The following is a 14,890-nucleotide window of genomic DNA, read 5'->3' on the forward strand; positions in this document are numbered from 1 at the left end:
AATATTTGACCACTTAACATCAACCATGGCATTTAATCTGGTCAATGTCACGTGAACTCCTTGTTGGGTCGAGAACAATGTAAGGAATATCAAAGAGTAATCAAGGGAACCACGATTCTACCAGAAATAAAAAGAAAGTAATCCAGGGAAAAGACCAGACATTGAAAACAGACAAATACAACAAAGAACATAAAATCATTAATTTCGACAAATCAGATTTTATAGAAAGTTGACAGAATTAATTTTATTTTTTTATTAGTTTCTTCCTTTACATTTATACTGCCTTTGATTTGAATCAGTTTTCAGATATCTTTTACGGTTTTCGAGTTATAAGGGACACCACCCCACCCCCCAAACAAATGAACTTTTAAAATTTTTGTGCCGCGTTTTTTAAATTATAGCCCCCGCAAACGAATTTGGGAGGGGTGTATGTTCGTCCGTCTATCCGCCCATCCGTCTGTTCGTCTGTCCAAATTATTTTCTCAACAGCTTGCAAATTGTTATCAATTATAGTCCATTGGCTGAGAGGGCTCACCGTGCATCCCCCCACTCATCAACCAAAATATGATTTTTTAACTACCCTTGTATCTCTCATTTACGAATCCTTTTTGGCGCCAAAAATAAATTGAAGCATTTTTGTATTTTTTTTGCTATTTTTTTTATACCTAATTTAGGCAAAAATCCCTTTTTACGCTTTTTTTTATCCTCCGAACTTCTTCTTTCAACAAAACAAAGTTAATTGACATTAATAGGTATCAACATGTGGCCCAATGTCTCAGCTTTAAAATGGTATCAAGAAAGTAGCTTGTGATATCGCTTAGGGTTTTGAATAAATTAAAAAATGTACCCTTACCCCACCGAAAAATCGCTTAAATTGACATATTTACCAATATCAAAACCCCTCGAGTCTACATGCATCAGTAAAAAATGGCTTATTTGGTATTATCTGTTTGCAGACCTTTATCCTTAAATTGAATTTGAAAATATTGTGCAATATTGTGTCCAAATGAGTTGCTGTGTCCATAATGAACTGTAATTTCCAATGTTCAGTGTCTCTATTACAATATATCGTACCGCACTTGCCTCAGAGTACCACTTGCTACGGCTGCTTCATGCTACGCTTGGCGAATTTTATATTAACTGTAGCACAAATATCCTAGGGGTTTATGTTTTTTTTTATTTAGCAATTTTCCGGGTAGATAGGGGTATATATATTTCGCATTTAACTCATAAACCGTAAGTGTTCCTGCAATTTATTTGCTAAATCTGTGACATTGGGCTACACAATGATTCTATTTATATAGTTCATCTATACATGAAGTCCCAGGAAGATTTAGACGCTAGAACATTTGAGTCACTCGGTGATCTGAAATAACTAAAATATAACGATATTAGCCATTATAAATTAGTATTATAATCTTTCAAGAGAATTTATTACTCAAATTTATCGAACAAGTTCGGCGTAGCTTCATTTTCTCTGTCCTTTTTGTAAGTTTACGACGAATGATCCCGATATAATTGCCTCTGACCAACTTGGTTAATAAATTTGAGTAATAGATGTAATAAATTAACTTTTACAAATAATTATTACGAATTGTCTTATTCGTTCCTTTCAGATCAAGAATGAGTCATGGAAAACTACATATGCTACTATTGTGAAAATGGTTATGATGAGTTTTCCTACCTAATTGAACATTTAAGTGTCAAACATAATGAAAAAGAAATTAAGTATAGGGAAAAGGAATTGAATAGTTTGAAATGAATCTTGGGACCCGGAACAGAGTTGTCACTAATCGAGCTGTTTGAAAATTTACTACCTTTTATAACAACTTGAAATATATGTAAAATTATATTAAAAAATTAAATGTTGCTGGACTATATATATATATAGGAACTCGGCATAGCCAGACGTGGTACCGGCACTAGAAAAAGCCAGTAGTAGGGTTGAATCGGTTTATGCAGCCTTCCTAAGAAGTGTGAGTCCGAAGTTTTTTGCTGACAAAAATGATGCCTGACTGACACCATTTGCCACCATGTCAGTCCGAAGTCCAACACAAAATTTGGGATTTTGTTGTATAAGTTATAGAAGGAACTGACAAAAAGTCCGAATGACTGACATAAAATTATTCTTTTCCCAAACTCTGTTTATGGGTACCGAAACCTCACATTTTCTCTGGCTATCCCGTTTCCCTATAATGTAGAAACAAACGAATAAAACCGAAACAAATAGACATCTAAATGGTTGGCCAATTTTTCAACATACAAAGAAGAATTTGGAAAGAAAGGTCAAAAAGTGCTCGTTGCTGATCATCACTATTACTGATTATGGGGAATTGATGATTAACACCCTTCTCATTTATCATTATTGACCCTCAAAGTTCATCGCATTATCTGCTGATGTATTGCACTTTACTTTCGGAAGATTGGACCCATCAACATTTATAATAAGCAGTCCATTCAATGCCTCATAGTGCAGTGGAAATTAGAAAAAAAAGTTTGAAATGATGATTGGACATATATACTCTTTCCAAAGAAATTCTACTATCGAGCCACATACGGTACAGAAAACTTATTACTAAACAAAAACTTAAGACTCGTGTCAATCAAAACATTTAATATCTTCACAATTTTACAGAAAACGACAGGTTTGACATTTTACAAAACAGCTTTTGATCGTATCATAACTCTGCTGTTGAATGTATCACGAAGGAAAATATATCGGACGATGATCGTATCAGTTTATTTGCACAAGTCGTTATATAACAGCGAATTTCACTAAAACGGTTGAAGATAAGATAATGTTTCATACCTCAAAATGAAGGTTATACATGATACTTTCATATATATGATCATTGATAATTTGGAAAGTACGTAGTTTTATAATATAATTAGTGGAAGTTCATTACGTTAAGGTTTGATGTGATCTTTTGAACAAAAAATGGTTCAAAGTCCACGAAAATGCCGATGATAAGAGAAAAGAAATAGTAGTCTCATAAAATAGCATATAATCATCATTCTCACTCAAAACCCAATACATAACTTTAATATTAAAAGTAAATAATAAAGATTTACTTACCAACGATAATGCACATGTCACAGGTAAACAAAGAATGTTAACATATCATGCTGCTGTTGATCGAAATGATACAAAGTGGTTGTACGGTGTGTGATTGGACTTATTGTTTAATCAAGAAAAAGCGATTCTTGAAGAATTTATTTCAGTTGTAAATTAAATATTTCGACCATGTGCATAAATATTTGATTGATATCAATAAATACATGTATATGAATTGTTAACATTTTGATAAATCATTTATTAATATCAATAAAAAGAACGAATTATTAACATTTTAATAATTATATTTATAGACGTTGCGTACGTTGTTGGTGTCACATTCGACTGAACCGGGACTGGTTACGAAAACTTAAATGTTGCTATTAGAATGTGGAGTTATCAAAGGCAATATAGATATTAAAATGTTCGAAAATGGTTGTTATTTTAGGATTATAATCATAAATATTTAAAAGATGCCATTAATGGCGGAGGGAAAGCACTATTCGATCACAAGAACGTCCGTTTTCATATGTGGACGGGTAACATTAAGAAATGCTTGCTTCCCATTTCACCAATATATCTAAGTTGTTCCTTGGCGTATTTTGACCAAAAAAAACTTTTTTGGGAAGAGCAGTTTGTGCTGCAGACGATGTCATATTTTTCATGACGTAATGATAAGATCAAAGCGTATTACAATATCACAAATGCCTCCTCATTGATGTGGACACTGTAAAAATGGAAAGAAATCGATCTGAAGACAAAATGTTAGACATTTGTTTTAAAGTTATGCGATCAGCTTTTTTTTTTAATCGGGACTTTTATCCTCCACAATTTGCTTTCTGCAAGGGGGGGGGTACTGACTTTTTTTGTTTGTAGGTTTGTTGGCTTTCTGTTTTAGTGAGGATGTTTTACTTTTTTAGCGCATCACACGAAATATGTTTTCATAATTCCTAACATTTTTCTCATAGGATAAAATTTCCTTCAAATCATTTTCAAATGATTGATGCCAAACTATTTACCATATCAGGATGTACTCTGATAATTTCAATTGACCAAAATGTACGAAAAAATAATATGGAATCGGATAATTAAATAATAAAACATGTCGTGTGAGTTATTTTATATAAATAATTAAATAAGCACATTTCTTTTTACATGTAACAATTATAGAACGATATGCGTCGCAATACAAAAAAAAAGACGTCGAAATTTTGCCGATTTCGATGTTACCAAATATGACACCAACACCGTACGCTACATAATAGTACATAGTCTCATAAAATTGAAGAAATCTATTTCGTTAGATGTATTTACCAATTTACCCAGAAATATTTCAAATAAATAAGTCAGATTCATCACGGGTCTTACAGGTTGATAAACAAACACAACGGAAACTGTTTAATAATAAGGTCCCAAAAAGAGTATTGTAATGGTTTTGTAGCAGGGCAGCTACAGCTGGCGTGAAAATGTAAGTAATCCCTTGCACGTACAGAGTATATAAACCAGCGGTTATATTTGGAGCATCAGTTAAGGGTTTTGTAACAGAATAATAATTTTTCATAATATACTTTGTTTCTGCTTGTTTCCGTAACGATGTTAATTCGACACTGCTGATGACATTTCGAAACCCAAGGAAGTCTCCACCAACACTAGTGCGGGATTTCCAGTTAGTCTCTAGCACATGCCAAATGGAATTATTCACAATTGATTTCCATACACGTTTAGTAGGAAAATGTCCAGTCGATAAAAATTCTTCTTAGAGCTCATAATAAAATAGAATTTCAAAAATATGTGGAATGAAACCAAAATGAGTGCGTTCCGTATCAACGAGGAATGAAAAGAGACAAATAAAATATCAATAAAATCTTGAAAACGTTCAAGCATGCTTTGTTTAAACCGCAGTTTTTAGGTTAGTCCATACTTCACATCCGTATAGGGTAGATAGTAACACTATTATAGTTTTATACAAAGGTACAAGAACATTCGGGTAAATGAAACTGGAATTTAGTTTATTCATCGCAAAGAATGCATTACGCCATTTCCTTCACGCATTTTCTGAAATATTGCTGCTCAGGCGTTAAATCCCAACAAACAATTAAAGCACGCATTCGTAGTGCGTTCATGCAATGGATTTAAATCCATAGTTCATTTGCACACTTAGGTGAATATAGTCATCTTGTATTGGAACCAACTCATGGCTTATCTTCCACGGATAAAATAGTTTATTGTTACGAGGGTAAGTGGTGAACTGTAGAACTGCTGAATTTTCAGCACTGAAATGAAATCTCCATTTATGAGCATACTGTGAGCACACATCAAGCATTTTCTGTAACCCCAAAGGAGACAGGCTAATACAGGAAATATCATCAGCTAGTGCGGAGCAACAACTAACAACATGATAAACACCTGTTGTAATATCAAAAGCTTCTAGGTTAGTTAGCATTTCAATAATAAAAACTAAGTAAAGCAAACTTGATAACACACCCCTTGTCTTGCCCCTTGTGGCACAGGAAAGAAATATGAACAGGACTGATTAGAAACAACAGCGCTATAGGCTAAAAACCACTAATTCCACTTCCCATAGGCTTCTATGCTAATTTCACAATATTCAATGGCTTCTCTGGACTTTACCTTAACTTTAACCTGCAGATGACTATATATCAGCATGATTCTACATATGTCAGCTCACAATCCTCAGAATGGCATGTGGGGTTAGCAGACTTGCAGTGCAGTACTGGTCACCGGAAGTGAAGGGTCTATAAATAGCATGGGAAATCCCAGTGTTTTCACAAGATAGGGGTACATTTAAAAATCATTATGGAGATTAGGCTTCACATCACAAGAAGCAAAATGCACCTATAAAATGCACAGAAATGTTTTTCCTTTCAGAAACTGTTTAAATTTTTTAAATAAGATGAGAACTTTTTTCACAGCACTATGAGGAACAGGGGTAATTTCTGTGTAGGACTATTTTTGCGTACGTTCCAAATGCTCATTGGTTGAATTGGTGGTCTGTAACCTAAACAGTCACTTTTTGTCTTAGAAAAAATGAATAACTATACAGGTATCTTACTACACACATACTGAATGCATTTGCAAAGTTTCAGTGAAATGTGACAAGCACTTTTTTTAAATATTTGATTTTTAAATATAGGGTAACCAAGTTGTGCCAGCAAAAAAGTGAAAATATTCTACCATACTGAAATGCATTAAATATTTGCAAAGAACTTTTTCTGACTTTTCAAATAAAAAATATCAATCACAACTTGTTTTTTAACAATATTAATGAAGAAATAGTTTTAAAAGTAATCATTTTCTGAGAAATTGGTCTATTTTTAAAAATTTATTTCTGACATGCCTCCCCCTTTTTCTTGATCACATGTCAAAAATCCTAAATCTTTAAATTTTCACAAAAGGTGATATATTTGGCTTTAAATTTGTAAATACAGTGTTTTCACATTAAAACATGACCAGTAAAGGGCACCTAAAGCAAAAAAAGTGCTCAATAATGGATTTTCCATGTTGCCATAGGGGAATGCTTATATGGCCTTAACCGCAGTAATGAAAGTGAGTTTTTCCTCATTTCTAACCTAATTTTTGCTCAAATCTACACAAAACTTGATTTCAAGTGCTTATTACTACCATATTTAGGTAAATATAGCCCTCAAAGTTTAATATTTGATATTTTTACTAAATTTTCTACACTTTTTACAAGATAGGACATAAAAATCAGCCAAAAAGACCAATTTTCCATAATTTGGACCTATAACTTAAAAAAATGCATATTTCGAAGGATTTTTGTAGTGTATTCCTCTCATGGCAAAGTTAACAAGATCTTCAAGTAGTTTAAAGCTATTTCAAGAAACTTTTCATTTTGCCATGGCTTCATCTTAAGGCTAAAAACCACTAATTCCACTTCCCATAGGCTTCTATGCTAATTTCACAATATTCAATGGCTTCTCTGGACTTTACCTTAACTTTAACCTGCAGATGACTATATATCAGCATGATTCTACATATGTCAGCTCACAATCCTCAGAATGGCATGTGGGGTTAGCAGACTTGCAGTGCAGTACTGGTCACCGGAAGTGAAGGGTCTATAAATAGCATGGGAAATCCCAGTGTTTTCACAAGATAGGGGTATATTTAAAAATCATTATGGAGATTAGGCTTCACATCACAAGAAGCAAAATGCACCTATAAAATGTACAGAAATGTTTTTCCTTTCAGAAACTGTTTAAATTTTTTAAATAAGATGAGAACTTTTTTCACAGCACTATGAGGAACAGGGGTAATTTCTGTGTAGGACTATTTTTGCGTACGTTCCAAATGCTCATTGGTTGAATTGGTGGTCTGTAACCTATACGTATCAGTATATACATATCATTAATTATACACCACAATTTATCTGTTATCCCTAAATTATACAGTTTATACATTAACCCCGTCCTCCATATTGAATGAAATGCCTGCTTACTATCTAAGAATGCTATATAAACTTTGTTATTAGACATTTCAATATTGTGGTATATAGTTTCATGTAGATTAGAGGAATCTGTCATACTGCCGAGATACTGTTGAAATCCTTACTGTTAGGGTTTGGGAATTTTCTACAACTCTCCGGAGTAGTTTTCCTTTTTGTTCCACCTTTATATATGGGAACTAAGAGACCGCACTTCCACTTTCTCGGGATACGACCTTCATATACAGTACGATTAAATATCGTAGTTATGAAGCAGTTTTTTACCACCATATTTTATATGTTCGTTCTGTACACGATCATGATCAAGAGATTTGTTTAGCTTCAAGTATATTATTGCTTTAGAAACTTCATCTCCAGTAATCATGTCACTTTTAAAATTTGAATCAAATAAATAATGATCTTTGAGGCAAAAGCGTTTGTTGCAGTCTCAGGAATATTACACACTTTGTTATCGTATATAATTTCCGGGTAAATACTAGATTTTTTTTTCGGAAAACGTTTGATTTCCAGAACATTCGAATATTGAATTTCTAATTTTAGAAAATGCATTTCTGATATTAAAAATTGAATTTTAATACTGGAAATTCATTTTTTTAATATTAAACTCGATTTTAGAATTTTTTTATATTAAAAATAATTTCTTATATTAGAATTTGATTTTTAATTTTAAAAATTCATTTTCTTATGTTAAAAAATCACGCTCTTTTTTTCATAAACTCCGAAACAGCCGCGATATTTTATGCTATTAATTAGCGACTGCATTCCGGAAATACTCGGACATTCCCGCTGTCTTTTGAATAAATGAGGGGTTGGGAGGGGGTGAATAATAAAAGCTTTCGCTACCTGGGAAAGGGGGATAAATTTGAAAAACCGTATCTTTGAATCTACTTGTAGTTTTGAAAGTGATTAATTAATCATTGTGATTTAGCTATCCTTTGTTCTATAGACGGGGACATTTGTATACGTCTGATCGATTTATCAATAGCATCATTGCGCAGGATCTCATGTACAGCGAGTATTCATGACCATTATACACACCAGAGGAGAAAAGGTGTGTCTGGTGAACTTGATACTCCAGCAGGTTGTCTGGCAAGCTATTTTCTGACGGTGCCATCGTAACCTCTAGCATCTGACATGTTGAAAGCCACCGCAAAAGTGAATTACATGTAGCTAAACATGTGTTTTAAAATATTCAAAGTCTTTTATTTACATTTAAACTACCGGAAATCAAATGATAATAATCAAAAATTTGTGTCAAATATTTAGAAAACATTTGTAATGAAGGTAATTATCAAAGTGACACGCCATCTTGAATTAGGTCAATTATTTTACGGAATACAATAAATTTTTGACAAAACAACTAAAAGTTGGTAAAGACAATTCGATGGTTGACTTAATATGTTCGTTTCGCAAATTTTAAAATCCGCATTTTTTCAACCGGAATTACATATTCAAAAAGCTAAAAACCAAATGTGAAGTTCATTTAAACTGCTTTTACAAAGGTTTTCCAGGATTGCTGGATTTTCTCATCAAATAGGTCATTTGTTTTTCTTCAGTTTAGTCACATTCTCCCGTGTCATGGTAAAGAAACTGTATAAAACGTTTTAAGTAGTAAATATTTCACTATAATTCTGCCGATTTCAAAGAACGCCGGAACGATCGGTATGCAATATGGCCCTCGGAATTGTGAGGTTGGGGTGTGGAGGAACGGAATTACAACCCCTTACGTTGAAGGAGTAGTGAAGTTGAATGCTCACTGTACACAAGCCTCTTTGATAGAATAGCATACTGCTTCGAGAGAAATTGTAATGGAACATCAGAAAACCTGATAATTTATTACTTTCTATTATATATTGATGAAAAGTTACTCTGTTCTACCGGTTTTTGTAATTTATAAATGAATTATAAATATTTATGATGTCTTGGATTTATAAATATTTATAATGTCTTGGATTTATAAATATTTATATTTATAATTCATTTATAAATATTTATAATTGAATTATAAATATTTATAAATAACATCACCATTATAAATATTTATAAATAACATCACTATTATAAATATTTATAAGTTAGTTATAAATATTAATAAATGAATTATAATTATTTAAAATTCAATTATAAATATTTATAAATATTTATAAGTATTTATAAATAGTCATTTTGTCCACTTTGGCTTGCCATATCAACCAAGATCTTCATGATTGTCTACCTAGCGTACATATTTTACTATTTCCCCCAGCGAACACCAGCTTTGGAGTTGGCATATTTGATACGGTTGAAAATGAAATTGACTCAGTTTTAAGAGGGTTAAATGCCACAAACCATTTTTTTTAAAACTCATTGATTATGTTAAGATCATTATTTAGGTTCAGTTCTAAGTCTGGTAAATTTCTTGCAGAAATGATATATCGTCTGCAATAAAGTGTCATAAGCTCTGTTTGGCGTTTCCTATATCATTCATGAATATTAAAAATAACAAAGGTCCTAAAACGGAGCCTTGTAGTTCATCCGCACTCAGGACACCGGGTTATGAAGAGAAGCCTTTCTCAGATATTTTTTATTTTCGGTTGCTAATATAAGCAAAATATTTCCAGAATGGCCATAACATTTCAATTTGATTATCAACCCTTTGTGTCAGACACGGTCAAACGGTTGAAATATCACAGAACAGAGTGCATACGACTTTCCGTTTTTTTCTAAAGCAAGACACACATTGTGGTAGATTTCTATTAACTAGTGTACAGTCGAGTGACCTGGTCTAAAACCGGCCTGATAGTTGTATAAAAGAAATCTTTCATGTAAAAAATTAAATATGTATTTATAAACAACCCTTTCAAAACCCTTACCTACACAGCTTTTCAATGCAGTAAGTTTATAGTTAATTGCTAGTGATTTGTCACTCTTTTTGTGTAGTGACCTAACTATCAGTGTTTTCCATATATCAGCAAAGCAGCCCTTGCGTAGCGATGCGTTAAACAGTATTAATCAAAACACCAAAGGAGTTGAAACTCGGAAGTCGCTTGGCATGCAACCTGCAAGATAGGTTCCCGAGGTTTATTTTTTAAGCAATATGATAGAGTGCCGGTCGTGACATGGACTAAGGTTTGAGAATGTTTCGGTGGTGAACCCATATTTCCCTTGCATCCTGCAGCAAAACAAAACAAAGATGTACACAAATATCGTGCAAATAAGATTATTGCATTTGTTTACGTTCTTGAGACCTTAAACTTGGAAAAAGGCAGCTGATGATGTTGATTGTGACGCTTCGTGATAAAATGATTTTGATTATAATACCATTCACGGGGCATAGCTGAAAATTAACTCTTAAAAATGTTTGAAATATCATTCATTTGGGATATCGGTGAAATATTTAAAGTTTAAAAGAGAATCACGCATTAATTTGAAGAAATCATTTCTGTCCGTGAAATTATCTGCCGGAAGCCCTGTTGTCATTACTCGAAGCCACTGTCGTGACATCCGAGTAAAAATGATTTACAAATGGTATTTGCAGTATTTTATAAGCATATGATGACTTATCATGTCATCTCCAACAGCCTTTCCCACCTTAGGGATTTATAGTATGTCTTTAATATCATCTAGTGTAAAATTCATAATATCCAAGACATCATTTAATTCTCAAATGCAGGGCATTGTAAACTTGTATCATTAATATTCGAAATTGAACAAAAATAAGTATTGAGTATGATTATCATCTTTTCCCTTTCCATCATATACCAATGTATCATTAACTGTGTCATGGGGTTATGGTGGGAGAACAGGTGCCTAAATCGGCTTAAACCAATTTCCAGTACGATTTAGATTCTCCAAGAGATCATTTGCATTTCCATAAAATTGTTCTCTGGTATTATTATAAAAAAAGACAAGGGAACAGACAGAAGGGATGGATGCTTAGCTAGGAGTACCAATGCGGGAATTATCAGGATATAAAGTTAAATAAGTAGAAATGGATTTTTTGTTAAAATCAAGTTCGAAAACTTGAATGTATTGCAATGATTTAGATAATATCTTGGTAAAATTTGTTTGCGTTTCTCCGAGAAGGATAAACATTCGACAATATTATTACATAATACTCAGTCTGCTTTCGCTATCTACCAGTTTCGATAGGTAATAAATGATTTGTAGTTCTGAATCTGCAGAATTAAAATATTCTTCGTATTCAAATTTGGTTTTGAAAATTCTACATTTAAATATTCACTGTTGATGGCCACTTTAGAACAAATTGATCAATCAGCCTCTATTTGATTGCACATTTTAGCCATTCATTATTTAGGAAAGTTTCTGTTTCCCAAATATCTGGACAACCACTTTCGTTTTAGATTTACTCAACATAAAGAACAAAACTAAGGGCAGAATTACTTTGGTCATTCAAATTTCTCGCAAGTTTGTATACTAGTAAATAAAATTTTGGAATGTTTACCGGCCAAAAGTTTTGTCCAATAAGATCCGAGTCGTACGTTTAAGTCAATTTCAAGTGGTAATCTACCGAGTTCACCATATGCCATATAATTCGGAGTAGAAGTTTAAAAATATTTTAAAAATTTCAGATGAACTTTTTCCAAAATATCGTTTTTTTGTTGTTTTTTTTTCCAAAGCATCAGTGTAGTTTGAGAAGTCAATCGTTTTTTATAAATCATCTATGGATTCAGCCATACATACCGTATCATCTGCGTACCTAGACTTGTTTCGTTGTCCGAGGATACAAAGTTTTTAGGACTGTAGATAGTCTTCTGGATCATTTAAAAAAATGAAAAAAATAAAAGGCGGCGAGTTCTCACCCTGTCCCACTCCAATTTCACAGCTAAAAAATCGGATGTCATATGCATATCCTGACGTAGTACATGTGTACATAATGTAATATTTGAATACAAATCAAAGATGACACTATATATTTCCCCATTTATGTGGTTCTAAAGTAGTTTTTATGCAGTGATTGTGATAAAAAAATGAAATGTTTCAGCCAGCATATTATCAAAAAGTGTTCAAAATATTGAATTGTGTATTGTAATTAGGTAAAAATAAATACGCCTGTTTCTTATAACACCTCAAATATATGGAAGGTAGGGAGGCATTTTTTTTATTTCACTATTTTTTTCACATTCTGCTGTAAAATTACTAATTAAAAATGACCAAAAATACTTGGGTTTTACGTTTTCTTAAAATTAAAATAAAAGGCAGGCTTTTCCACTTCTGCGGAAGTTAGAGGAGAATGTTACTCCATTCCAAATTTCAAATGAATGAATATTGCCTTGCTAACATATTACTGTCATATGTTTGTGAAAACATGATTATCATGATTAATATGTAAAAGTTTGACCTATTATAACTCGAAAACCGTGCGCGATTTCTGAAACGCAGTCAACGCTTTTCATAAAAAGAAATCCGATGAAATAATTCAAAATCGGACCAATTCATTACCCCTTACCCCTTTAACTCAAAAACGATTAAAAATAAGCATACCCTGTAAAAAAATAAGAGAATTTTAAAAACAACAGATTGACTTAATCATAATAAATCGGATCAACAATGAACCTTTCCTATCAATTCAAATGATAACATCCGTTTTATCCCTTTTAATCCAAAAGGGGTGGGACAAAAACCTCCGTAACTATTAACTACAAGGCCCTCGGAAATGTCCTTAGGAACAATGGGCTAAAAATTCAAAAATATTTGAAAAGTTTTACTCAAGTTGTCGCGAAAAAACCATGTTAACGGACGACGACTACGACGACGAAAGGGTGATACTTTATAGGACCGACTTTTTTTTTCGGACGGATGAAAATAATGATAGGTACTAAGGTAGGAATATTTTTTTATTTTACTTTTTAATTTTATTTTTTTTTGTTTTTTTGTTTTACTTTTTTATTTTACCTTTTTGTTTTACTTTGAGGATATGGATGAAGCATAGTGACTAATGGGGTTTATCAAAATATAACCAAAAATACTTTAGTGAACACTATTTATAGCTGAAAAAAATGGGTTGGGTAGGGTTACAGGAAACACGCATCTTTTTTCTAATGTGGCCTCGACATCAAATTAACGTTGAGTGTGCTGGATCTGTGCCACAAACACGATCTAGTGACGTTGGTCTTCTCCCCTTTGATAGTTTAATCCTCACCAACATAGATGCCATACTTTGTGATTGCACACTTTGGTCTGCTATGATCAGGTTGACATCTAAAATAAAATAGTAATATTAAGTTCTGTATGTCTTTAGCTTTACTTTATGTATCTGTAGAGCGTTTGCAATTGTTGACGGATGAAATATTATATTGCTTCGTTTGATTTTAGCGCTAATTAAGAGCGAGGTGACTATAATCATAATATGTGCAGTTTGGTTAAAAAAAGATGTGTGCTATCTATTGCACGTACCCTTCCAACTCTATTTTTCAGCTAAAATATTGTATCCTAATTTTTTTGTTTTTTTTTCTATAATTACTTTTAAAGTCAGAGTGTTGCCCCCCCCCAAAAAAAAAAAAAACAAAAACAAAAAACAAAAAACAAACAAACAAACAAAAACAAAAACAAAAACAAAAAAACAAAAAAACAAAAACAAAACAAAACAAAATAAATAAATAAATAAATAAATAAATAAATAAATAAATAAATAAAGATAAAGCACAATACCTACCACCTACTTAAATTTTAGGAGAAACTTTATAATATCAATGCTAGTCATATACACTCGTCAAAATTACCCTGTACTGTCACCATAAAATGACGACTCATATAATTCATACAACAAAAGTGAAGTGGCCACAATTTCTTGAACGCAGGATCAAAATTCAAGATTCTTTAACTAACCTGAAGAGGAGAACTACTTGTAGTATAAAAACCTACGTATAACTCGTAAAAAAATACATGTTAGAAAAATAAATTAAGGTTTTCCTTTGCCTAATATACAGATGTTTCAAAAAGAATTGATTAAATCTTGAAAAACTGTGAGCCACGATTGCTAATTCGATAGCCCCACTCCCCAATTTTATGACATGCACCTTTTAACTTCCATTTTGATTTGGATCAAAATCTTAAATACGAGGTGTACAATGGGAACATGTAATAAAGATTCTGTGGAAGTTTCATTCAATTCCATTCAGTGGTATAGGACGAGTAACGGATAAGAGATGCCCCTCCATGTCTCGCTGTATGAAACCCCAAATTGAGTCAGATCTAAATCTAAAATAGGAGGTACACAATGGGAACATGTAATGATTTTTCAGTGAAAGTTTCAATCAAAATGAATGCCATTCGGTGGTATAGGAGGAGTAACGGATAAGAGATGGGTACTCATTGAATAACGGAAGGAAGTGCGGACGGAAGGGCGGACG

General features: G+C 32.6%; 1 protein-coding gene across 4 annotated transcripts in view; it reads right to left on the minus strand.

The window, feature by feature from the left end:
• Nucleotides 1–2,682: 2,682 nt before the first annotated feature.
• LOC148598772 (rhodopsin, G0-coupled-like) overlaps nucleotides 2,683–14,890 on the minus strand; it is a 31,524-nt gene continuing 19,316 nt past the window's right edge. For 3 of the 4 annotated variants that reach the window (XR_015918347.1, XR_015918345.1, XR_015918346.1), the window contains exons 6-7: nucleotides 7,416–13,739; nucleotides 2,683–5,603 (exon numbers count right to left, since the gene is read on the minus strand). Coding sequence is in view for 1 of the 4 variants with exons in the window: in XM_088560224.1 (XP_088416350.1) it covers nucleotides 13,670–13,739 (70 nt within the window). In the remaining 3 variants the exon portion in view is untranslated. Of the gene's footprint in view, nucleotides 5,604–6,333; nucleotides 13,740–14,890 lie in introns of those variants that run through there. The other variant, XM_088560224.1, reaches the window with a different exon arrangement.

Source organism: Perna viridis, chromosome 14, assembly GCF_037379345.1.
Source record: "Perna viridis isolate PV_CMFRI_1.1 ecotype Kerala chromosome 14, ASM3737934v1, whole genome shotgun sequence".
Classification (NCBI taxonomy): Eukaryota; Metazoa; Mollusca; class Bivalvia; order Mytilida; family Mytilidae; genus Perna; species Perna viridis.